The 25,256-nt window shown below is 48.7% G+C and overlaps 2 protein-coding genes and 1 pseudogene across 2 annotated transcripts; 1 reads left to right on the top strand and 2 right to left on the bottom strand.

Moving 5' to 3' along the window:
* Positions 1–5,393: 5,393 nt before the first annotated feature.
* On the bottom strand, positions 5,394–8,337 carry LOC138846078 (lysine-specific demethylase 4D-like). Its single transcript, XM_070060700.2, has one exon. The coding sequence runs from the start codon at positions 7,942–7,944 to the stop codon at positions 6,091–6,093; it is 1,854 nt and encodes a 617-aa protein (XP_069916801.2). The 5' UTR covers positions 7,945–8,337; the 3' UTR covers positions 5,394–6,090.
* Positions 8,324–10,312, top strand: LOC149128506 (intestinal-type alkaline phosphatase pseudogene; annotated as a pseudogene).
* A 12,165-nt stretch (positions 10,313–22,477) lies between these two features.
* LOC138846079 (lysine-specific demethylase 4D-like) lies at positions 22,478–25,080 on the bottom strand. The gene has a single exon (XM_070060705.2). It carries the CDS (start codon positions 25,041–25,043, stop codon positions 23,169–23,171), a length of 1,875 nt encoding a protein of 624 aa, XP_069916806.2. The 5' UTR covers positions 25,044–25,080; the 3' UTR covers positions 22,478–23,168.
* Between the last annotated feature and the right edge of the window lie 176 nt (positions 25,081–25,256).

Below are 25,256 nucleotides of genomic sequence, written 5' to 3'. Positions count from 1 at the left end.
CCGCCTGCTGGCAACACTTATGGGCGCCGGTTCGAGAACCGCTCCACTTCCAATCCAGTTCCCTCCGATGGCCTGGGAAATAGCAGAAGACGGCACAAAGGCTTGGGCCCCTGCATCCCTGTGTGGGAAGGCAGGAGCAAAGCTCCTAGCTCTTGGCTTCCCATCGGCCCAACTCCGCAGTTGTAGCCTTTTGGGGAGTGAAGGAGCAGATAGAAGACCTCTCTCTGTGTCCATCCTCTCTGTCTGTATGTAACTCTGCCTCTCAAGTAATTAAATAAATCTTAAAAAGATAAAAAAAAAGAACGAAAAATACTTTATCGTAAGTGGTGCAAATCACCACTGAGGTACCATCAAGCCAAACAGAATTGCAAAGGCGATGTTCCTGTCAGATTTGAAGCTTAAATAAGCACGCGTCTAAAGGAGGGGGCCACTGGGTGAAGAAAAACAAGCTTGGAAATAGTGAGTTAGGTACTCCACAAGCGTGTCAATGAATTGGTGCCAAAGCAAAAGTAAGTTTCCAAAAACAATAAACAGAAGCAATGATTATCGACAGTACAACTAACACGGCTGATGACAAGAATCGAAGATTATTCTTGGTACAAAAAAGGAACCACAGAGGAGTAACTCTTTACAAGAAAATAAGAAAATGCATATAAAGCATATTAGGATAAAATATGGCAATGCTAAACGTCTCCCAAAGGCATTTTTAAAGTTGAAATTGAGTCTTCAACACTTTTAGCATAAGGACTTTCTCAAAAGCACAGGCACCAAATATCGTCCAACAGAATAAGAAATTGAGCTACCTGCCGTGGATGAAATCCTGATCCAGGTGAACACACTCTAGGACTCAGAGAGAGGTGGTTTCCCGTGGCCGCTGCAGTCGCAAGGAGGCTCCATCTCTCCGCGCTTCCTTCTGGCTTTATACCTGGGCAAGGTTCTAATCCAATCAGCCCTCAGCTCAGGAAATCCCAGAGCTGGGTTTCTGTCTGACAGCCAGCTTCATTTTGCCCCACCCTTTGCGTTGACATTTGTAGCCAAACTCAAAGGAACATCAGAGTGGAAAATCAAGTGTTGGGGACAGACAACCTTGACAGATACAACCAAAGAAATCCCAGGGAGCAACACGAATATCAAACGAATGGAGCGGGTACTTTGTGAAAAGCTTCATTGGGAAGGAAGAGTGACAGCAACCTGTCTTGCATCTGCTGGCTCCCTCCCCAGCTGGGAGCCACAGGCAGGGCTGGGCCAGGCTGAGCCCAGGAGCCAGGAATTCCATCCTGGTCTCCCCCAAGAGGGGCAGGGGCTGGAGTACTTGGGCCATTCCCACAGCTTTCCCAGGTGCAGTGGCAGAAAGCTGGAGTGGAAGGGGAGTGGCCAGAACATGCACTATGGGAGGTCAGCCCTGTAGGGTGTGAACTAATCCTTTCTCTCACCCTACAGGCCCCTAAGGGGACATTTTACACAAAAGTCCTTTTCAAAGTTTTTGCAAAATTCCTTTCTTTAAAATACAATTATTTTAGTGTTAAAAATTGATATAGAAACATAGTTTTTCTTTCTTTTTTTTTTTTTTCGCAGGCAGGCAGAGTTAGACAGTGAGAGAGAGACAGAGAGAGAGAGAAAGGTCTTCCTTCTGTTGTTTCACCTCTCAAATGGCTGCCATGGCCATCCCGTTGCGGCTGGCACATTGTGCCGATCCCAAGCCAGGAGCCAGGTGCCTCCTCCTGGTCTCCCATGTGGGTGCAGGGCCCAAGGACCTGGGCCATCCTCCATTGCCTTCCTGGGCCACAGCAGAGAGCTGGACTGGAAGATGAGCAACTGGGACAGAATCCAGCGCCCCAATTGGGACTAGAACCGGGGCTGCCAGCACCACAGGCAGAGGATTAGCCAAGTGAGCCTCGGCGCCAGCCTCTTAATACATTTCTAGCAACTTTTAGAAGATCCTTCATAGTTAAGAAAAAGACGCATTCGGTAGAAAGGATTCAAGTGAGTTCAGTAGGAAAGGACTAAAGTGAAGAAGGTGGAGCCGAGGCTGTGTTGCCTCCACTTAGGGCTCCAGCAGCCCACAGCTGTGCGGGACTCCTGGCTGCTCTGTTTCCAGTGCAGCTCCCTGCTAGCCTCCCTGGAAGATCTCCTCTTTGCTCTGTTTCTTCCCCTCTCTCGGTCACTCTGCCTTTCAAATAAATTAAAAGAACACCACTTAATAAATAGAAGTTGTGTATGTGACTACATACCAAAAACCTTTAAAAAAAAAAAAAGAAAAATAAAAAAAACTGATTATGTTATGCAGCTAACCACACAGCACTGAGACTCTGAAAACTGATTTCAAGCTGAAACACCTCAGTTTCCAATCATCCTGGCAGGTGTTTTTTCCAACACCATTTCTTCAGAAACTGCTACATAGAGCAATGAAAATAAGTAATCTGATAGAAATACATACTCATAAAATTATCTTAAAAACCAATCAATTAGAAAAGGGCCTAACAAAAAGGATTTTAATCCTTTTAACAACAAGACCAAGATTCCAATATGGAAATCTAAGAATGACATGTACTTAAAGTTTGTTCGCTCTATGCATAAACAAATGAGATACTCAACCAAGAAGTGCTTTCTGATAGAAAATCATCATTTTAATGTTTTATGCCATAAGGGAAAACACAACAGAAAACGTGTCACTTGCTGCTGATCTAAAACCTTGATTGCAAAAGCAGATATTCAGGGCCAAGAAATGAAACATGCCGTATCAGGGGCAAGCTGTTTATGATCCCCTGAAATTCTGGTTCACTGGGTTCCCATCGTGGCCCAGGGCGTCCACCCATGCTCTGTAAGGCTGGCATTCCGTATTAGAGCACTGGAAGTCCTGGTAGCTCCACTCTGACCTATCTCTCTGATAATACACCTGGGAAAGCAGCAGGGAAAGGATCAAATCCTTGGGCCCCTGCACCCACATGGGAGACCCCGGAGAAGCTCCTGGCTCCTGGCTCCAGGCCGGCCTGTTGCAGCCACTTGGGGAGTGGAATAGCAGATGGAAGATCCTTGTCTCTCTCCTCTCTCTCAGTAACTCTGCCTTTCCAATAAAAAATGAATCCAAAAAAACAAACAAACAAACAAACAAACAAAAAGAGGGTGGGGAGGGCTCACTCTTATTCTGTCTCTCTGCCTGACAGCTCAATAAAAGTTAACAAGGATGGAAAAAAGTAGTATGAAGAACAGGTACTAACTTACAGCCAGGTAGGAATAAAGAAGTTGTAGTGTTTTGTTGAGAGTAGAAAGACTATAGACAATATCTAGTATATTTCTCTATAAAAAGAAGGACAAAGAAGATAGGCATGTGGAAATCAGATCAAAATGAAATGTGAAATGCTGCAGGAGATAGATGTATGCATCATGATTGGATTTGCTTTAACGATTTATTTTTTGAAAGGCAGAGTTACAGAGAGGAAGAGACAGAAAGAGGTTTTTCCATGAGCTGGTTCACTCTGCAGAGGGCTCCAATGGCTAGAAATAAACCCACTCAAGGCCAGGAGCCAGGAGATTCTTCCAGGTCTCCCACATGGGTGCTGGGACCCAAGGATTTGGGCCATCTTCCACTGCATTCCCAGGCCAAGCAGAGAGCTGGATCAGAAGTGGAGCAGTCGGGACTCAAACTGGAACCCATATGGGATGCTGCCATTGCAGGTGGTGGTGTTGCCCGCTAGGCCATAGCACCAGTCCTATGATTGGCTATTACACAATATACACATGCATTAAGATATCACATGGCATCCCATTAATATGTACAATTTTATACATCTGCTAAATTTTTAAAACGCAATTAAATAGTGTCTTATGCATGCAGTACTTGACGATAAACAACTATTTCTAATGTATGTATTCATTTTTCATTCAATGTCAGTGTGCTCATTCTATTCATAAAACTGTGTATTGTCAACCAGCATGTCATGTGCTGGCAGCAGCCTCATTCAAGTGTACTTCAAAGCTCTGTGGAAGGGGCCGGCGCTGTGGCACAGCGGGTAAAGCCGATGTCTAGGACCTATGGGGCCAACATCCCACATGGATGCTAGTTCCAGTCCAGGCGACTCCTCATCAGGTCCAGCTCCCTGTTATTTTACCTGGGTATGCCACAGAGGATGGTCCCAGGACTGCACCCACATGGGAGACGCAGAAGCAGCTCCTGGCTCCTGGCTCCTGGATCCTGGCATAGGATCGTCTCAGCTCTGGAGGTTGAGGCCATTAGGGAGTGAACCAGAGGATCACTGCCTCTCTCTAACTCTGCCTTTCGAATACATGAATACATCTTTCAAAAAGAGAAGGACACATCTTGGAAAACGTGTATGTGAATGCACACTTGACCATTCAAACTGTTTTGCCCAAGTTTGTATCAGTTGAAACACTCTCTGCCTAGGAGGACAATTTACGCTTTTCACTTTGTCAAGCTCTGGATGAGTATCAACTTTTGAGTGTTGTCCAATCGAGTGAGAGTGTAGTGGTATGTCATTCCGATTTGCATATGCAGGGAGACTGCTGTGGCATAGCAGGGAAAAGCCACTGCCAGTCCTGCAAGCATCCCATATGGGCGCCGATTGAGTCCAGGGTGCTAAACTTCCAATCCTGCTCTCTGCTGTGGCCTGGGAAAGCAGTGAAGATGGCCCAAGTGCTTGGGCCCCTGCGTAGCCGTGGGAGACCTGGAAGAGTCTCCTGGCTCCTGGCTTTGGAGCGGCGCAGCTCTGGCCCTTGTGGCCAATTGGGGAGTGAACCAGCAGATGGAAGACCTCTCTCTCTCTCTGCCTCTCCTTCTCTCTCTGTTTAACACTGACTTTCAAGCAAATAACTAAATTAAAAAAAAATAAACTTATCATCTGCTTCCTCATGGCCGACATGCCCGTGAGCATTTTACTAAAGAGTCTGGGGCTGTAATTCTGGGCAGCCAAGAATCCCTCTTAGGGTGAAGATCAGGGGAGAAAAGGAAGACGAGACTCTCCCCACCCCGGGTTGTCCTACTATTCCGTTTCTACCAACTGCAACAACAAAATACATTTTGCCACCTGCCTTCCTGTACATATAACCTTCATTTTGTATTAGGGATGCCTCTAAATTCTATATATTTTGCTAGACATGTATCAAGTATTTCTTCTTCAGTAAAATGCTGACTTTGGTACTAAATAGTAACTAAATAAAATGTCTGCATCTTCAGAGGGTATGCAGCTTCCTCGTGGTGGTATGTTTTGAAACAAGGCCTACCTAGGCTTGAATTTTGTCAGCTGCCATTGGCATTCATGAGTACTTGATCCTATCACTTTTGTTCTGACTGCATTGCTAGGATAAGCTTATTCCTACATTTTCTTTTTAAACCAGCTTAGAGAAAAAACTTACACTAAATTCATTCAGTGAAGTTTATTTGAGCAATTCAAACAACTTCAGCAACAAGAATACAAAAATACAATCATTGACTACCTTTCATCTACTCTGCTTCATATACAATTTAAGTTGAAAAACACGCCAAGGAGTTCTCGTTTCTCTTTGCACGAGGAATACATAACAGGCAGAAATCAGAAATGCCAGTCAGGTACTAGGTCTCCAGTGGGGACAGGCCAGGACGAATGCTCCCGTGGCTGGGAACTTTACAGGTTCTGAGGGTCAGGGGCCACTGCACAGTCACAGAGCAGATGGTCAAGGGCTCAGGGGCTGAAGAGCGTTCACTGGTGCTGAACTTGGCTCATGCCACCAAGAAGCACCTCCCTGTGGCTTGAGCCAGAGGGGACTAGCATCAGGAACACCAGGGCCGGGGACAAGCACAGACGCAGCCAAGGTTCTGGAGGCGCAAGTGCGGCGCACCACCCCATCCTCTGCCTGATTCCCAGGAGACGCCCAGTCCCCAGCAGTGTCCCTGCAGAAGCTTCTGAATGGCTGCACGCTGGTGCTGGGAGGAGTCAGCGGCACCACGTCAGGGAGACCCACGGTGATGCTGTCCAAGGAGAGCAGGCAGGGGCCCGGGTGCATCGGGGCATGGGGATCCAGCGGGGGCCCCAAGGGTTGAAGATCCGGGGCGCAGCAACATCCCGAAGCCTTGGCAGGAAATGGGCACTCAGGACTCTACTTAGTGTTGACCTCCAAATCTCCATCACTGGGCAGGGGCGGAGCCTCGGCGCCAGCATCGGTGTGTGCAGAGGGGGACAACAGCCGCCTCTTGGGTGGAACCTCCAGGCTGGGCTCCTCAGCTTGCAGTGGCCGAGGACGCCGACCACTACCATGACCAGGTCTAGCAGCTGACAGGCACACAGCCTCGGCAGACAGAGCTGGAGTCGGTAACCAGGCCAGGTCGGGCTGCCTGGACCTGCGAAGGTCAGTGTGCAGTGTGACATCACTGCTGCGGCCCAGAGCCAACTGAGATCCGGGGCCCACAGGAGCAGCTCGACGGGTGCTACCAGAGGCCGGCACAGGCCCAGTGGACCTAGCCTGGGGCGAGGAAAGCTGCCTGAGGCCCAGGGCAGCCCTCCAGAGCCCGCGATCCTGCCTACAGGCCGTCAGCTCCTGGCTGGTGCACAACGCGTGGCTGGGGCGCGGCTTCAGGCAGCGGTGTGATTTCTGGCTGCTGCATGGCTCCTCACTGGTGCCTGGCTCCTGGCTGAGGCTTGGCCCCTGGCTGGTGAGAAGCTCCTGGCTGCTGTGAGGTTCCTCACTGCTGCGTGGCTCCTGGCTGAGGCTTGGCCCCTGGCTGGTGAGAAGCGGCTGGCTGGTGCCTGGCTCCCGGCTAGTGTGTGGATCCTGGCTTGTTTGGCCCATGGGCTCCGGGAGGGCCACAGCGCCACGGTCTTGCCCGCGTTTCCACAGTTCGTAGCGCTCGGGTTGCAGGATACGAACGAAGGGGTCCATGTCAAAGGTGACCCTGGCCTCCCCGCAGCTGCACTGGGAGGCCACTTTGCCATAGTCGATCCAGCGCGGGGTGGCGAAATTGATGGCTTCGGCGCAGTTGAAGCCGTGGTTGAACCCCGCGTGGTAGCCGTAAGGAAAGGTCACCATGAACTCGCCAGCCTGCTGAGTGACGCGGCGGAAGGGGATGCCGTTCTGCCGCAGGACGCTGGGCGAGATGAGGGCCACCTTGTGCCGCAGGAAGGCCTGGCAGCTGCGGGAACTGCCCGGGAACAGCTGCCCGGCCAGGCGCTCCAGGCGCCGCCCGTGCTCCGGGGGCACCGCGTACCACGTCTTGGGCTCCCCGAAGTGCAGGTAGTTGATGCTGTACAGGTCCATGTCCTCCGTGTGCCAGGCGAACGTGGTCTTCCACATGCCAAAGTACAGGTAGGGCGTGTTGACGCCCTCGATGACGACGCCGCACTCCTGCGCCAGCAGGTCCAGAGGCGAGCCCAGGCGCCTGAGGTTCCAGTGTGCCGTGCTTTCATCAAACAGAGAGCCGCTGATGTCAGCGCCGTAGATCGGGGCATCGTAGACACGGGTCTTCCAGTACTTTTGCTCCAACTCTTCGAAAGTCAGGTGCGCTGGGGTCTGGTATTTTGTGCTGGTGGCCAGCTGGCGATACTGTCTCAGGGTCATGGCTCTCCTCTTTCTGTGGAACTGAGTGAAGACACCTGCCCCGCCATAGGCCTTCTGCTGGAGGGGGCGGGCTATCAAGATGTCATCCATGTCGTCGTAGCTCTGTCTGGCCCTCCACTCCTTGGGTGGGATGACCTTGGCCAGGCCTCCTCGGTGTGCACCCTGAGATTCCATCTGAGCGATAAATTGGTTGAAGTCCATAAACTCCTCCATGGTTGGGTAGAATGTCATGATGTGGCAGCTGGGGTTCTGGGGGCCGGAGCTCTCAGGCGTCATGGCTGCAAGACAGGAAAGTGGGCGACTCTGAGTCCCCAGGTGTGTTCTAGATCGTCCCCCTAGAATTTCCCCCAGAGGATCTTCTCTACGTAGTCTCTCTTTAGTAAAGATGGATTCATTCATTTCACAGGCAGAATGACAGACACACAGAGAAATAGAGAGAAACAGAGAGGGAGGTCTTCCACCTGCCTATTCACTCCCCAATTGGCCACAACGGTCACAGTGGAAATCAAAGACCGGAGCTTCTTCCGGGTGTCCCAGGTTGGTGCAGTGGTCCACGCACTTGGGCCATCTTCCACTGCTTTCCCAGGCTGTCAGCAGGGAGCTGGATTGGCAATAGAGCTCCCAGTACTCGAACCTGAGCCCCTACGGGCTGCTTTGCCACACACAGACGCTTAACCTCCTAAGCCGCAGCGTTGGCCCCTCTGCTCTTTATTCTAAGTGGCTTCATTTATAGGTGAAGCAGTGACACACACTGAACTTTTGAAAAAATGAGAGGTTCATGTCCCAGGCTTATTAATTCAATAGCAGGACTTCACTGTGGACAGGCCCAGGCCCACAGGGCAGTCCCCCGGTGGAGCAGGCTCCTCACCCATGTCCTGACTCAGTCAGGACTTTCACTGTCTCTGAGGTCTGTCCTGATCCCTGGTAGCTCCTCACCCCACTACATCAGAAGGTCCTCAAGGAAGTCTACACGCTAACCTTCAATAAAGAATGGAGGTGGGGAGGCCCGGTGTCCTGGGCTGGCCGCACCGACACCATCCAGTCCAGCAGGGGACCTGGCTGCTGCCGCTGCTGTCACCGCTCCTGAGCCTGAGGCCTCAGCCTGCCCAGACTTCTGGAACCAAGAGGCAAAGGAGGCCCTGGCTGCCATCAGGAAGATGCACCCCATCCAGAAGGCCACCAAGAACCCCATCCTCTTCCTGGGAGCCGGGATGGGGGTTTCCATAGTGACAGCCACATGGTCCTTAAGGGGCAGATGAGGGGCAACTTGGGGCCCGAGATACCTTCTGCCATGGGCCACTTCCCACACCTGCTCCATTCAAGACCTACAACGTGAAAAATAGGTGCCAGAGAGTGCTGGCATAGCCACAGCCTACCTGTGCGTGGTCAAGGCCAATGTAAAGACCATTGGCCTGGTTACGACCAGTACAACACAATCCAGGGCAACGAGGTGCTCTCTCGGGGATGTACAGGGCCAAGAAGGGAAATGGGTGGGGTGCTGGTGACACCACCTGGTGCAGCACACCTCACCAGCAGAACACAGGTGCTCACTGTGAACCACAACTGGTACTCGGTGCTGGTGCCACTGCCTGCCTCGGTGCTACAGCAGAGCTGCCAGGACACTGCCACACACGTGGTCTCCAACACGGACATCAACAAGATCCTGGGCGGGGGCGCAAGTACATGTTTCCTAAGGGGACCCCAGGCCCTGAGTACCCAAGTGACTCCAGCCAGAATGGGACCAGCTTGGACGGGCAGAACCTGGTGCAGGAGGAGTGGCTGACAAAGCAGCAGGGGCCCCAGTGTGTGTGGAACCACGCAAGCTCATGCGGGCGGCTCAGGACTGCAGGCTGACCCACCTCATGGGTCTCTTTGAACCCTCAGACATGAAATATGAGACCGAAGGAGAGCCCCAGCAGGACCCCTCCCTGATGATCCTGACCAAGGCTGCCGTGCACCTGCTGAGCCCGAACCCCCTCGGTTTCTTCCTCTTTGTGGAGGGGGTCCTCCGCGAGCACGTCACCACCAGGGTGTAGCTCATCAGGCGCTCACTGAGACTGCCATTGAGAGGGCGGCCAGCTCACCAGCGAGCGGGACACGCTGACCCCAGTCACCCCCGACCACCCCCCATCTTCTCCTTTGGGGGCTACACATGAGGGGCAGCTCCATCTTTGCGCTGGCTCTGAGCAAGGCCTTGGACGGCAAGAACTACACCTCCATCCTGGAGGGCAACCATCTGGGCTAAGCTCTGAGAGGGGGCAGCCGCCGAGACCTGAACGAGACTCAGAGCAGGTACCCCCGGGTACCAGCAGCTGGCAGCCGTGGGCAGACGCACAGCGGCGAGGACGTGGCGCTGCTGGCGCGAGGGCCGCCGGCTCACCTGGTGCATGGCATGCAGGAGCAGTGCTACACGCCCAAGTCCTTCCTCCTCCAAGTCTGGAGCCCTACACAGACTGCTCCCTGCTGCCCCCCGGCGGTCGCAACAATGCCGCGGGCCCTGGCTGCCATGGCTGGCAGGGCGCAGCTCCAGCTGTTCCTGCTAGGGCCGCAGCGCCCTGACCTGCCCGGCCCCACGACCTTCTCCCACCCCACGGCGCCCACTGCGGAACCCTTCGCCCGCACCAGGTGTTCCCTCCACCGCCCCCGTATGAGGTCCTCAGCCCAGGTCTTGCTCAGCGCTGTCACCTCCCGACCCCTAGCCGTGCCTCTTCCCGCCACTTTCTTCTCCTTCCATAAAGCAAAGTCAGTTAAAAAGATTGATAGATGATAGAGAGAGAGAGAGAGAGAGAGAGAGAGAGAGGCCCGAGCTGTAGAGCGGGTTAAGTATCCTGCCTGCTGGCAACACTTATGGGCGCCGGTTCGAGAACCGCTCCACTTCCAATCCAGTTCCCTCCGATGGCCTGGGAAATAGCAGAAGACGGCACAAAGGCTTGGGCCCCTGCATCCCTGTGTGGGAAGGCAGGAGCAAAGCTCCTAGCTCTTGGCTTCCCATCGGCCCAACTCCGCAGTTGTAGCCTTTTGGGGAGTGAAGGAGCAGATAGAAGACCTCTCTCTGTGTCCATCCTCTCTGTCTGTATGTAACTCTGCCTCTCGAGTAATTAAATAAATCTTAAAAAGATAAAAAAAGAACGAAAAATACTTTATCGTAAGTGGTGCAAATCACCACTGAGGTACCATCAAGCCAAACAGAATTGCAAAGGCGATGTTCCTGTCAGATTTGAAGCTTAAATAAGCACGCGTCTAAAGGAGGGGGCCACTGGGTGAAGAAAAACAAGCTTGGAAATAGTGAGTTAGGTACTCCACAAGCGTGTCAATGAATTAGTGTCAAAGCAAAAGTAAGTTTCCAAAAACAATAAACAGAAGCAATGATTATCGACAGTACAACTAACACGGCTGATGACAAGAATCGAAGATTATTCTTGGTACAAAAAAGGAACCACAGAGGAGTAACTCTTTACAAGAAAATAAGAAAATGCATATAAAGCATATTAGGATAAAATATGGCAATGCTAAACGTCTCCCAAAGGCATTTTTAAAGTTGAAATGGAGTCTTCAACACTTTTAGCATAAGGACTTTCTCAAAAGCACAGGCACCAAATACGGTCTAACAGAATAAGAAATTGAGCTACCTGCCGTGGACGAAATCCTGATCCAGGTGAACACACTCTAGGACTCAGAGAGAGGTGGTTTCCCGTGGCCGCTGCAGTCGCAAGGAGGCTCCATCTCTCCGCGCTTCCTTCTGGCTTTATACCTGGGCCAGGTTCGAATCCAATCAGCCCTCAGCTCAGGAAATCCCAGAGCTGGGTTTCTGTCTGACAGCCCAGCTTCATTTTGCCCCACCCTTTGCGTTGACATTTGTAGCCAAACTCAAAGGAACATCAGAGTGGAAAATCAAGTGTTGGGGACAGGCAACCTTGACAGATACAACCAAAGAAATCCCAGGGAGCAACACGAATATCAAACGAATGGAGCAGGTACTTTGTGAAAAGCTTCATTGGGAAGGAAGAGTGACAGCAACCTGTCTTGCATCTGCTGGCTCCCTCCCCAGCTGGGAGCCACAGGCAGGGCTGGGCCAGGCTGAGCCCAGGAGCCAGGAATTCCATCCTGGTCTCCCCCAAGAGGGGCAGGGGCTGGAGTACTTGGGCCATTCCCACAGCTTTCCCAGGTGCAGTGGCAGAAAGCTGGAGTGGAAGGGGAGTGGCCAGAACATGCACTATGGGAGGTCAGCCCTGTAGGGTGTGAACTAATCCTTTCTCTCACCCTACAGGCCCCTAAGGGGACATTTTACACAAAAGTCCTTTTCAAAGTTTTTGCAAAATTCCTTTCTTTAAAATACAATTATTTTAGTGTTAAAAATTGATATAGAAACATAGTTTTTCTTTCTTTTTTTTTTTTTTTTCGCAGGCAGGCAGAGTTAGACAGTGAGAGAGAGACAGAGACAGAGAGAAAGGTCTTCCTTCTGTTGGTTCACCCCCCAAATGGCTGCTATGGCCATTGTGCTATGGCTGGCACATTGTGCCGATCCCAAGCCAGGAGCCAGGTGCCTCCTCCTGGTCTCCCATGTGGGTGCAGGGCCAAAAGACCTGGGCCATCCTCCACTGCCTTCCTGGGCCACAGCAGAGAGCTGGACTGGAAGACGAGCAACCGGGACAAAATCTGGCGCCCCAATTGGGACTAGAACCGGGGCTGCCAGCACCACAGGCAGAGGATTAGCCAAGTGAGCCTCGGCGCCAGCCTCTTAATACATTTCTAGCAACTTTTAGAAGATCCTTCATAGTTAAGAAAAAGACGCATTCGGTAGAAAGGATTCAAGTGAGTTCAGTAGGAAAGGACTAAAGTGAAGAAGGTGGAGCCGAGGCTGTGTTGCCTCCACTTAGGGCTCCAGCAGCCCACAGCTGTGCGGGACTCCTGGCTGCTCTGTTTCCAGTGCAGCTCCCTGCTAGCCTCCCTGGAAGATCTCCTCTTTGCTCTGTTTCTTCCCCTCTCTCGGTCACTCTGCCTTTCAAATAAATTAAAAGAACACCACTTAATAAGTAGATGTTGTGTATGTGACTACATACCAAAAACCTGTTTTTTTTTTTTTTTAAAAAAAAAAGACAAAAAGTGATTATGGTATGCGGCTAACTACCCAGCACTGAGACTCTAACTGGCACCCATATGGGATGCTGCCATTGCAGGTGGTGGTGTTTCCCGCTAGGCCATAGCACCAGTCCCATGAATAGCTATTACACAATGTACACATGCATCAAGACATCACACAGAATCACATTAATATGTGCAATTTGATACATCCGCTACATTCTTATTAAATTAATGAAAACGCATTGAAATAGTGTCTTCTGCACGCAGTACTTGACGATAAACAACTATTTCTAATGTATGTATTCATTTTTCATTCTAATTTCAGTGTGCTCATTCTATTCATAAAAATGTGTATTGTCAAACAGCATGTCATGTGCTGGCAGCAGCCTCATTCAAGTGTACTTCAAAGCTCTGTGGAAGGGGCCGGCGCTGTGGCACAGCGGGTAAAGCCGATGTCTAGGACCTATGGGGCCAGCATCCCACATGGGTGCTGGTTCCAGTCCAGGCGACTCCTCATCAGGTCCAGCTCCCTGTTATTGTACCTGGGTATGCCACAGAGGATGGCCCCAGGACTGCACCCACATGGGAGACGCAGAAGCAGCTCCTGGCTCCTGGCTCCTGGCTCCTGGCTTAGGATCGTCTCAGCTCTGGAGGTTGAGGCCATTAGGGAGTGAACCAGAGGATCACTGCCTCTCTCTAACTCTGCCTTTCGAATGCATGAATACATCTTTCAAAAAGAGAAGGACACATCTTGGAAAACGTGTATGTGAATGCACACTTGACCATTCAAACTGTTCTGCCCAAGTTTGTATCAGTTGAAACACTCTCTGCCTAGGAGGACAATTTACACTTTTCACTTTGTCAAGCTCTGGATGAGTATCAACTTTTGAGTGTTGTCCAATCGAGTGAGAGTGTAGTGGTATGTCATTCCGATTTGCATATGCAGGGACACTGCTGTTGCATAGCCGGTGAAAGCCACTGCCAGTCCTGCAAGCATCCCATATGGGCGCCAATTGAGTCCAGGGTGCTAAACTTCCAATCCTGCACTCTGCTGTGGCCTGGGAAAGCAGTGAAGATGGCCCAAGTGCTTGGGCCCCTGCGTAGCCGTGGGAGACCTGGAAGAGTCTCCTGGCTCCTGGCTTTGGAGCGGCGCAGCTCTGGACCTTGTGGCCAATTGGGGAGTGAACCAGCAGATGGAAGACCTCTCTCTCTCTCTCTCTGTCTGCCTCTCCTTCTCTCTCTGTTTAACACTGACTTTCAAGCAAATAACTAAATCTTAAAAGAAAATTAAACTTAACACCTGCTTCCTCGTGGCTGATATGCCCGTGAGCATTTTACTAAAGAGTCTGGGGCTGTAATTCTGGGCAGCCAAGAATCCCTCTTAGGGTGAAGATCAGGGGAGAAAAGGAAGACGAGACTCTCCCCACCCCGGGTTGTCCTACTATTCCGTTTCTACCAACTGCAACAATAAAATACATTTTGCCACCTGCCTTCCTGCACATATAACCTTCATTTTGTATTAGGGATGCCTCTAAATTCTATATATTTTGCTAGACATGTATCAAGTATTTCTTCTTCAGTAAAATGCTGACTTTGGTACTAAATAGTAACTAAATAAAAAGTCTGCATCTTCAGAGGGTATGCAGCTTCCTCGTGGTGGTATGTTTTGAAACAAGGCCTACCTAGGCTTGAATTTTGTCAGCTGCCATTGGCATTCATGAGTACTTGATCCTATCACTTTTGTTCTGACTGCATTGCTAGGATAAGCTTATTCCTACATTTTCTTTTTAAACCTGCTTGGAAAAAAAACTTACACTAAATTCATTCAGTGAAGTTTATTTGAGCAATTCAAACAACTTCAGCAACAAGAATACAAAAATACAATCATTGACTACCTTTCATCTACTCTGCTTCATATACAATTCAAGTTTAAAAACACGCCAAGGAGTTCTCGTTTCTCTTTGCATGAGGAATACATAACAGGCAGAAATCAGAAATGCCAGTCAGGTACTAGGTCTCCAGTGGGGACAGGCCAGGACGAATCCTCCCGTGGCTGGGAACTTTACAGGTTCTGAGGGTCAGGGGCCACTGCACAGTCACAGAGCAGATGGTCAAGGGCTCAGGGGCTGAAGAGCGTTCACTGGTGCTGAATTTGGCTCATGCCACCAGAAAGCGCCTCCCTGTGGCTTGAGCCAGAGGGGACTAGCATCAGGCACACCAGGGCCGGGGGCAAGCACAGACGCAGCCAAGGTTCTGGAGGCGCAAGTGCGGCGCACCACCCCATCCTCTGCCTGATTCCCAGGAGACGCCCAGTCCCCAGCAGTGTCCCTGCAGAAGCTTCTGAATGGCTGCACGCTGGTGCTGGGAGGAGTCAGCGGCACCACGTCAGGGAGACCCACGGTGATGCTGTCTAAGGAGAGCAGGCTTTCTCAGGCTACTGCAGGGAGCTTGATTGGTAGTGGAACAGCCTAGATTCAAACTGGCACCCATATGGGATGATGGCTTTGTAGGTGGTGGTTGGCTCGCTAGGCTATAGCACCAGTCCCATGATTGGATGTTGCACAAATGGGCACATGCATCAAGACATCACATAGAATTCTTGTTAATATGTACAATTTCATACATCCACTAAATTTTTTTAAATTAACAGGACACTTTTAAATAATGACTTATGTACATAGTACTTGATGATAAACAACTATTTCTAATGCATGTGTCATTATTCATTTTAATTTTAGGTTGTGCTCATTCTATTCATAAAAAAAGTTTATTGAAAAGCAACATGTCATGTGCTGGCAGCAGGCTCATTCAAGTGTACTTCAAAATTTTGTGGAAGGGGCCAGGTCTGTTGCACGCAGGTAAAGCCAATGTTTATGACTGGTGGGGCCAACATCTCACAACATCCCACATGGGTTCTGGTTCTAGTCTGGGCTACTCCTCATCAGGTCCAACTCCCATACCTGTTCTCAGAGCCATAGTACATGGTTCCAGGAAGTCCACAGATAGAACTAGCATCTATCATACCAAAGGCAAGATGCTTATTTCTTGTGTTTGTGAGTTCTAGCATGCAGAGGAGCACATTGTCCCCAGGAGAACACCAGCAGTTCCATGAACTGTCAACTGAGATGATCATCTGCCCATGTCTTGCTGCTCACATCACTGAATAACTACACAAAGGACTACAGTGTCAGCAGGATTACAATGTCACCAGGGGCGTTGGATCTTTTCCCTTCCAAGGAAGTTCTGCTTTGCCAAAAAATGGGAACCAGAATTAGTACTGCAGGCCAGAAACCCTAAAGAGGAGACTCTGAGAGGTCAGCAATCTGGTGGTTTGGTAGAAACGCCCTTACGGCCCTCATCTGAGGGAAGGAGGGAGGAAAGGGAAGCAGGTTTGAGCAGAGGGAACAGTGGAGCTGCGGTGCAGTTCCAAAGACAGTCTCTGCAATCCTGCAGGGAGCTCTGGGGATGAGTGGCCTTGGAAGTTGTCCTGAATTGCGCGGAGACAGCCATGCTTTTATGTTCCAGCAAGGAGCTGTGACCCGGAGTGCACCAAGCTGGGAAGAGGGATGACCTTGGGTGAGGCAGCTCCCACAGCCAAAGGTGCTGGCAAGCTGAAGGCTATCTGCCTCCTGCACTCCCGGGGCATTAGGGCTTTAAGAAAGGACAAAGAGGCTCAAGGTCTTATCACATAAAAGTTGACTTCTTGCTCATCCAAATCTGCTGTGGGTGCAGCAGCTCTCCAGGACAGCTCTCTTCCAAGTGATGAGAATGTCATCAAAGTCACTGAACTGGCTAAAATAACAAATCAGATCCTATGTACATTTCACCACAATAAAATATTTAAAAATTACATATTTCTGAAAACTGTACTTTCATTGTGAAATTTAGCTGTTAGCAGTATAAAGAGCTCTTGCATGTACCTTTTCTCTCAATTCATTTGTTGATATTATGATATGCAATTCTCATTTTCTTTTTGTTTGCAGCTGGATAATAACAGGCAAATTCAGCATATAGCCAGGAGTCTGAACAGGATAGACCAGAAGAGAAATTCACCGTGACACATTGTGGCTACACTCAGCTCAGCGACACACAAAGAACAAATCCTAAAATGTGCCAGAGAGAAATGACAAATTACATTCAGGGGTAAGTTAATCAGACTCACCCCAGACTTCTCATCACAAACACTACAGGCAAGGAGACAATGGCATGATATATTTCAAGTTTTTTTTTTTTTTCTTTTGACAGGCAGACTGGACAGTGAGAGAGAGAGACAGAGAGAAAGGTCTTCCTTTTTGCCGTTGGTTCACCCTCCAATGGCCCCGTGGCCAGCGTGCTGCGGGCGGCGCACCGTGCTGATCCGAAGGCGGGAGCCAGGTGCTTCTCCTGGTTTCCCATGGGGTGCAGGGCCCAAGCACTTGGGCCATCCTCCACTGCACTCCCGGGCCACAGTAGAGAGCTGGCCTGGAAGAGGGGCAACCGAGACAGAAACTGGTGCCCCAACCGGGACTAGAACCCGGTGTGCCAGCACCGCAAGGTGGAGGATTAGCCTATTTAGCCGAGGCGCCGGCCTATTTCGAGTTTTAAAAGACGAACAATGCCAACCTAGAATACTAAAGCTATCATTTATATTAAAGCAAAGCTATCATTTATGAATAAAGGGGAAATAAAGATCTTCCAAGACAAACAGAAATTGAAAGAATTTGTATCCATGCATCCAACCCTACAACACTTGTTCAAAGACGTGCTGCACACAGAAATACAAAAACAAGAACTTCACTACAAAAAAAAAAGCGAATGTAGAATAAGCTACAAACAAAGTTCAAAATACATAAACAGCTCGTTTCAGGAAACATGACTGGGAAAAGACAGTACTTAACAGTAATCACACTGAATGTGAATGGTCTTAATTTTACTACCAAGAGACACAGACTAGCTGATTGGAACAAGAAAGAGAATCCATCTATATGCTGCCTTCAGGAGACACACATTATCAGCAAAGATGTACGCAGACTGAAAGTGAAAGGATGGAAAAAGATACTCCAAGCTAACAGAAATTAAAAAAGAGCTGGTGTGGCCATCCTGATATCAGACAAAATAGACTTTAACATAAAAACTATTAAAAGAGACAGTGAAGGGCACTATATAATGATTAAAGGATCTATCCAACAGGAAGGCGTTACTATTATAAATGTATATGCACCTAATTACAGGGCGCCTGGCTACCTGAAAGAATTACTAAAGGATTTAAAGGGAGAGATAGATTCAAATACAATAGTAACAGAGGACCTCAACACCCCACTCTCACCAATGGACAGATCAACCAGTCAGAAATTCAACAAGGAAGCAACAGAGCTAATTGACGCCATAGACCAAATAGACCTAATAGATATCTTCAGAACCTCCCACCCCACAGCCACAGAATTCACGTATTTCTCCCAGTACATGGAACGTTCTCTAGGATTAACCATATGCTAGGCCATAAAGGGAGCCTCCACAAATTCAAAAAAATTGAAACTATACCATGCAGCTTCTCAGACCATAGCACAGTGAAACTTGAAATTAACAACCCAAGAATCTCTACACCATATGCAAACATATGGAGAATGGACAACATGACCCTGAATGAACAGTGGGTCATCAAAGAAATTAAAAGAGAAATAAAAAGATTTTAGAAACAAATAAAAATGATAACACAACCAATCAAAATCTGTGGGACACAGCAAAAGCAGTGCTAAGAGGAAAGTTTATAGCAATTGGTGCCTACATCAAGAAGCTGCAAAGGAACCAAACAAAAGAACTCTCCATGCACCTCAAGGATTTAGAAAAACAGCAGCAAATCAAGCCCAAATCTAGCAGGAGGAAAGAAATACTAAAGATTAGAGAAGAAATAAACAGAATTGAAATAAACAAACAAAAAAAATACAAAAGATCAACAAAACCAGAAGCTGCTTCTTTGAAAAAAATAAACATAATCAACACACCATTGGCCCAACTAACAAAAAAAGGAGAGAGAAGACCCAAATCTGTAAAATCAAAGATAGTAATGGAAATGTAACAACAGACACAACAGAAATAAAAAGAATCATCAGAAACCACTACAAAGAGATGTATGCTAACAAATTGGGGAACCTGGAAGAAATGGATAGATTCCTGGACACATACAACCTGCCTAAACTGAGCTGTAAAGATATAGAAAATCTAAACAGACCCATAACCATGGAAGAAACTGAATCAGTAATAAACGCACTACCAAAAAAAGAAGAGCCCAGGACCGGATGGCTTCACCACCGAATTTTACCAGACATTTAGAGAACAACTAACCCCAGTTCTTCTCAAATTATTCAAAAAAATTGAAAGGGAGGGAATCCTCCCAAATTCTTTCTATGAAGCCAAAATCACCTTAATTCCTAAGCCCAGAAGAGACACAACAGAGAAAGAAAACTACAGACCTATCTCCCTGATGAACATAGATGCAAAAATACTCAACAAAATTCTGGCAAACCAAATCCAACTGCACATCAGACAGATCATCCACCCAGACCAAGTGGGATTTATCCCTGGTATGCAGGGATGGTTCAATATTTGAAAGTCAATCAATGTAATACATCACATTACAAATTGAGAAACAAAAATCATATGATTATCTAAATAGATGCAGAGAAAGCATTTGGCAAAATACAATACCCTTTCATGATGAAAACCCTAAGCAAATTGGGGTTAGAAGGAACATTCCTCAACACCATTAAGGCAATTTATGATAAACCAATGGCCAGCATCATATTGAATGGGGAAAAGTTGGAGGCATTTACATTGAAAACAGACACCAGACAGGGATGCCCACTCTCACCATTGCTATTCAATATAGTCCTAGAAGTGTTAGCCAGGGCCATCAGGCAAGAAAAAGAAATTAAAGGGATACAAATGGGAAAGGAGGAAGTTAAACTATCCCTATTTGCAGATGACATGATACTATATATAGGGGACCCGATAAATTCCTGTAAGAGACTATTGGAACTCATAGAAGAGTTTGCTAAAGTAGCAGGATACAAAGTCAACGCTCAAAAAAAAAAAAAAATCAACAGCCTTTGTATACACAGACAATGCCATGGCCGAGGAAGAACTTCTAAGATCAATCCCATTCACAATAGCCACAAAAACAATAAAGTACCTTGGAATAAATTTAACCAAGGATGTCAAAGACCTCTATGATGAAAATTACAAAACACTAACGAAAGAAATAGAAGATGACACAAAAAAAATGGAAAAACCTGCCATGCTCATGGATTGGAAGAATCAATATCATCAAAATGATTCTCTCATCACTCTCCCAAAAGCAATTTACAAGTTCAATGCAATACCAATCAAAATACCAAAGTCATTCTTCAAAGACCTAGAAAAAACAATGCTGAAATTCATATGGAGAAACAGGGGACCAAGAATAGCTAAAGCAATCCTATACAATAAAAACAAAGCTGGAGGCATCACAATTCCAGACTTCAAGACATACTACAGGCAGTTATAATCAAAACAGCCTGGTACTGGTACAAAAACAGATGGATAGACCAATGGAACAGAATAAAAACATTGGAGATCAATCCAAACATCTATTACCAACTCATATTTGACAAAGGACCTAAAACCAACCCCTGAAACAAGGACAGCCTCTTCAACAAATGGTGCTGGGAAAACTGGATGTCCACATGTTGAAGTATGAAGCCAGACCCCTACCTTACACCTTATACAAAAATCCACTCAACATGGATCAAAGAACTAGAGATATGCCACGACACCATGAAACTAATTGAGAGCATAGGGGAAACCCTTCAAGATATTGGAACAAAGAATTCCTGGAGAAGACCCGAGAGGCATGGGTAATCAAAGGTAAAATAAACAAATGGGATTACCTCAAATTGAAAAGTTTCTTTACAGCAAAGGAAACAGGAAAGTGAAGAGGCAACCAACAGAATGGGAGACATTATTCGCAAACTACACAACTGCAACAGCATTAACAACTAGAATCCATAAAACGATCAAGAAACACATAGAATCAAAACAAACAACCCAATAAAAAGATGGGACAAGGACCTTAACAGACATTTTTCAAAAGAGGAATTCCAAATGGCCAATAGACACATGAAAAAATGCTCAGGATCCCTAGCCATCAGAGAAATGCAGATCAAAACCACAATGAGGTTTCACCTCACTCTGGTTAGATTGGCTTACATACAGAAATCAACCAACAATAGATGCTGGTGAGGATGTGGGGGAAAAGGGAATGCAAACTGGTAAAGCCACTATGGAAGACAGTTTGGAGAGTCCTCAGAAACCTGAATATAGCACTACCACAGGACCCAGCCATCCCACTCCTTGGAATTTACCCAAATGCAATTAAAGGGGAGAACAAAAGAGCCATTTGCACCTCAATATTTGTTGCAGCTCAATTCACAATAGCTAAGACATGGAAGCAACCTAAAATGTCCATCAATGGATGACTGGATAAAGAAACTATGGGATATGTACTCTATGGAACACTGTACAGCAGTAAAAAACAATGAAATCTGGGCATTTACAACAAAATGGAGGGAGCTGGAAAACATCATGCTGAGTGAAATAAGCCAGTCCAAAAGGGACAAATATCATATGTTCTCCCTGATGGATGGCAACTAAACGAGCATGTAAAATGATACCCATTGAAGTGCAGTGGACACTACAAGAGACAATGACATGATCAGCCCTTGTCTAGACTGTTGAGGAACAACTTACATTTTTATTCCTTTCAGTATTTTGTTGTTGCTGTTGTTGTTGTTCTGTTTGTTCTACTTAATACCACTGGTTGAACTCTGTAATCACACACAATCATTCTTAGGCGTTTAAAATTAACAGAAAAGTGATCTCTGTTAAATATAGGAGTGGGAATAAGAGAGGGAGGAGATACATAGGTCGGCACATGCTCACTCGGACTTACCTCCAATGGTGGAACTAGAAATGTGCCAGGGGATTTCAACTCAATCTTATCAAGGAGGCATGTACCAATGCTAGCGCACTTGGTAAAAAGTATAAGTACATAACCGATCAGAAAGATAGCGTAAGTGTCGAAGAGATTTCACAAATTAGACCAGTGTAAGCAAATAATGAAGGATAGAATTAAAAGGGAGGGAATGATCCTGCGGGGGAAGCAGGACACACAGCAGACTCATAGAATGGCAAACACCCCAAACAGCACTCCAGCATCACAGTCAACCCTTGGGGCATTCGAATCTGGCTAAAAGGCCCATGGGAGTCTCACAGGCATGGAAAGCCATGACACGGTGGCAAAAATAGCCTAAATGAAAGACCCTGGTGAACAAGACCCCAGCAGAAGGAACAGGCCATCAAGGAGGGATGCGCCTTTCTTCAAATGGAGGAAGGAGCCTCCACTGTGATACGACCTTGACTAAACGAGTTCAGAGTCGGTGAACTCAAGGGGCTTCCATAGGCTAGACAGCTCATGGCAAGAGCTTTGGGGGATTGCTGACGTCATAAATAAGAGTGCCAATTGTTAAAGCAACAATGGGAGTCACTGGGTACATGCTCCCCACATAGGATCTCTGTCCTTAATGTGTTTTAAAATGAAACTTAAAGACAACACTACTAGTCGAACAACACCCTATACCTTGTGCGGTTGTGTGAGTGCAGCCTGTTGAAATCCTTGCTTAGTGTATACTGAGTTGATCCTCTGTATATGAAGGTAATTGAAAATGAAACTCGATGAAGGGCAGGATGGGAGAGGGAGTGAGAGAGGGGAGGGTCGCAGGAGGGAGGGAGGTTGGGGGGGCAAGCCACAACAATACACAAGTTGCACTTCGTAAATTCACATTTATTAAAGAAGAAAAAGGAAAAAAAAGAAAGATAATGGTGAAGCGGAACCTAAGACAGGAAGATGGAGTTACCAGCAGATGACAGATACCAGCCCCCACCCCATTTTCAAATAAAGTTAAAAAAAATAAAAAAGATTTACTGGTTGGTAGACTCAACTGGTTAAAAGTCTTGCCTGAGCAGTGGTGGGAGGGTGGGGGAGGCACAGCAGCAGAAGTGTGAGGTCACTTCCCTCTGGGTCATGTCAATAGCCAGAGGAGGCCAGGGTCAGCGACTACAAGTCCAGATGCAACTTGGAGATGAAGAGGTTCAGTCAGATTCTCAACATCGTCCGGTGCTGGCTCAACAGATGGTGGGGCTGGAGGCACAGCACGGCGGGGGGGGGGGACACTAGGAAAAGGTGGATGCCATGGTAGGAAGCACAGGCACCTCCACGTTCTGACTGGGCTGAGTGTCCTTGAGAGCAACTCTGGCAGCCTATAGGGTGGTGAGGTTCTCCTCAGTGGTCACTGGGAGCCCTCCTGCTTGTCATCATAGGAGAAAGCATTGGGAAGCCGTGGAAATATATTAGTTCTTGGAGGTAAAAGGTCTGCACTGGGCCAGAATTACCACATGGCTGGAACCTTCCTCTCCCTAAGGTTAGTGTCACATTGGGCAACATCTTCAGCAGCCATGGGCTCCAAAGATTAAGAGCATCCATTCATGGCAAAAATATCTTCAGGACTCAAGGGTGCTGCTCCCTCTGGTGTTTCTAGTTCCAGGGGATCACAGTCAGGGACACTGGCTGCATCCAGATTCCTAGAGACATAAGAGTGATCCATCCTCACAACATTGCCAAGAGTAGCCCAGTCCCTAGCAGTGTCTGTGGGAAACCTTCTCCGAGGTACGGTACTACTGGGTGATGTCAGCGGCACGGTGTCAGGGAGATCCACTGGAATGTGGTCCAAGGAGAGCAGGCAAGGGCCAGGGTGCATTGGATGGTCGGAATCCAATGGGGGCCCCAAGGGCTGAAGATCGGGGGCACAGCAACAGCCAGAAGCCTTGGAAAGAGGCTGGAGCTCAGGGGTCACGGGAGCTGTGTTGACCATCAAAACCCCATGCTCCAGCAGGGACTGGGCCTCTGCATCAGGAGCTGTGTGTGCAGCACCCGAGAACAGCGTCTTGGTTGGAACCTGCAGGATAGGCTGTTGAGCCTCCAAGTGCTGAAAACGACTCCCACGACCACGACCACGTCTACCAGTTAAGGCACGAGGACCTGGGCTGAGTAGACCGGGGATCTCCAATGGTACCCAATCAGGCTTCTGTGAGCTGCTAGCACCAGCAGCAACAGGCTGGCCAGCAGAGCCTCTAGTACACAAGAATTGCACCGAAACAGGACCCACGGGGGCAGACTGGACACTCCCATCACCTTCCTCCAGAGGCTGTCTAGGGCATCGAGGCCGACGGCTCTCGCGGCGCCTTCTGCCTGGCGCGCGACTCCCTGTTGCTTGCACCCTGCTCCCAGTGGTCAGCTTCCGCATATTTTGATTCTTCTGCACACCCACGCGGGCTTGCGCCTTCTGCCACAGCTCGTAGCGCTCGGGTTGCAGGATACGAACGAAGGGGTCCATGTCAAAGGTGACCCTGGCCTTCCCACAACTACACTGAGAGGCCACTTTGCCATACTCGATCCAGCGCGGGGTGGCGAAATTGATGGCTTCGGCGCAGTTGAAGCCGTGGTTGAACCCCGCGTGGTAGCCGTAAGGAAAGGTCACCATGAACTCGCCAGCCTGCTGAGTGACGCGGTGGAAGGGGATGCCGTTCTGCCGCAGGACGCTGGGCGAGATGAGGGCCACCTTGTGCCGCAGGAAGGCCTGGCAGCTGTGGGAACTGCCCGGGAACAGCTGCCCAGCCAGGCGCTCCAGGCGCCGCCCGTGCTCCGGGGGCACCGCGTACCACGTCTTGGGCTCCCCGAAGTGCAGGTAGTTGATGCTGTACAGGTCCATGTCCTCCGTGTGCCAGGCGAACGTGGTCTTCCACATGCCAAAGTACAGGTAGGGCGTGTTGACGCCCTCGATGACGACGCCGCACTCCTGCGCCAGCAGGTCCAGAGGCGAGCCCAGGCGCCTGAGGTTCCAGTGTGCCGTGTTTTCATCAAACAGAGAGCCGCTGATGCCAGCGCCGTAGATCGGGGCATCGTAGACACGGGTCTTCCAGTACTTTTGCTCCAACTCTTCGAAAGTCAGGTGCGCTGGGGTCTGGTATTTTGTGCTGGTGGCCAGCTGGCGATACTGTCTCAGGGTCATGGCTCTCCTCTTTCTGTGGAACTGAGTGAAGACACCTGCCCCGCCATAGGCCTTCTGCTGGAGGGGGCGGGCTATCAAGATGTCATCCATGTCGTCGTAGCTCTGTCTGGCCCTCCACTCCTTGGGTGGGATGACCTTGGCCAGGCCTCCTCGGTGTGCACCCTGAGATTCCATCTGAGCGATAAATTGGTTGAAGTCCATAAACTCCTCCATGGTTGGGTAGAATGTCATGATGTGGCAGCTGGGGTTCTGGGGGCCGGAGCTCTCAGGCGTCATGGCTGCAAGACAGGAAAGTGGGCGACTCTGAGTCCCCAGGTGTGTTCTAGATCGTCCCCCTAGAGTTTCCCCCAGAGGATCTTCTCTACGTAGTCTCTCTTTAGTAAAGATGGATTCATTCATTTCACAGGCAGAATGACAGACACACAGAGAAATAGAGAGAAACAGAGAGGGAGGTCTTCCACCTGCCTATTCACTCCCCAAATGGCCACA

Source organism: Oryctolagus cuniculus, chromosome 1 (genome assembly GCF_051225735.1).
Source record: "Oryctolagus cuniculus isolate XC-2025 breed Fujian yellow rabbit chromosome 1, ASM5122573v1, whole genome shotgun sequence".
In the NCBI taxonomy this organism is placed as follows: domain Eukaryota; kingdom Metazoa; phylum Chordata; class Mammalia; order Lagomorpha; family Leporidae; genus Oryctolagus; species Oryctolagus cuniculus.
The sequence above is the reverse complement of the archived record's forward strand: the minus strand, read 5'-3'. Positions and strand labels throughout refer to the sequence as shown.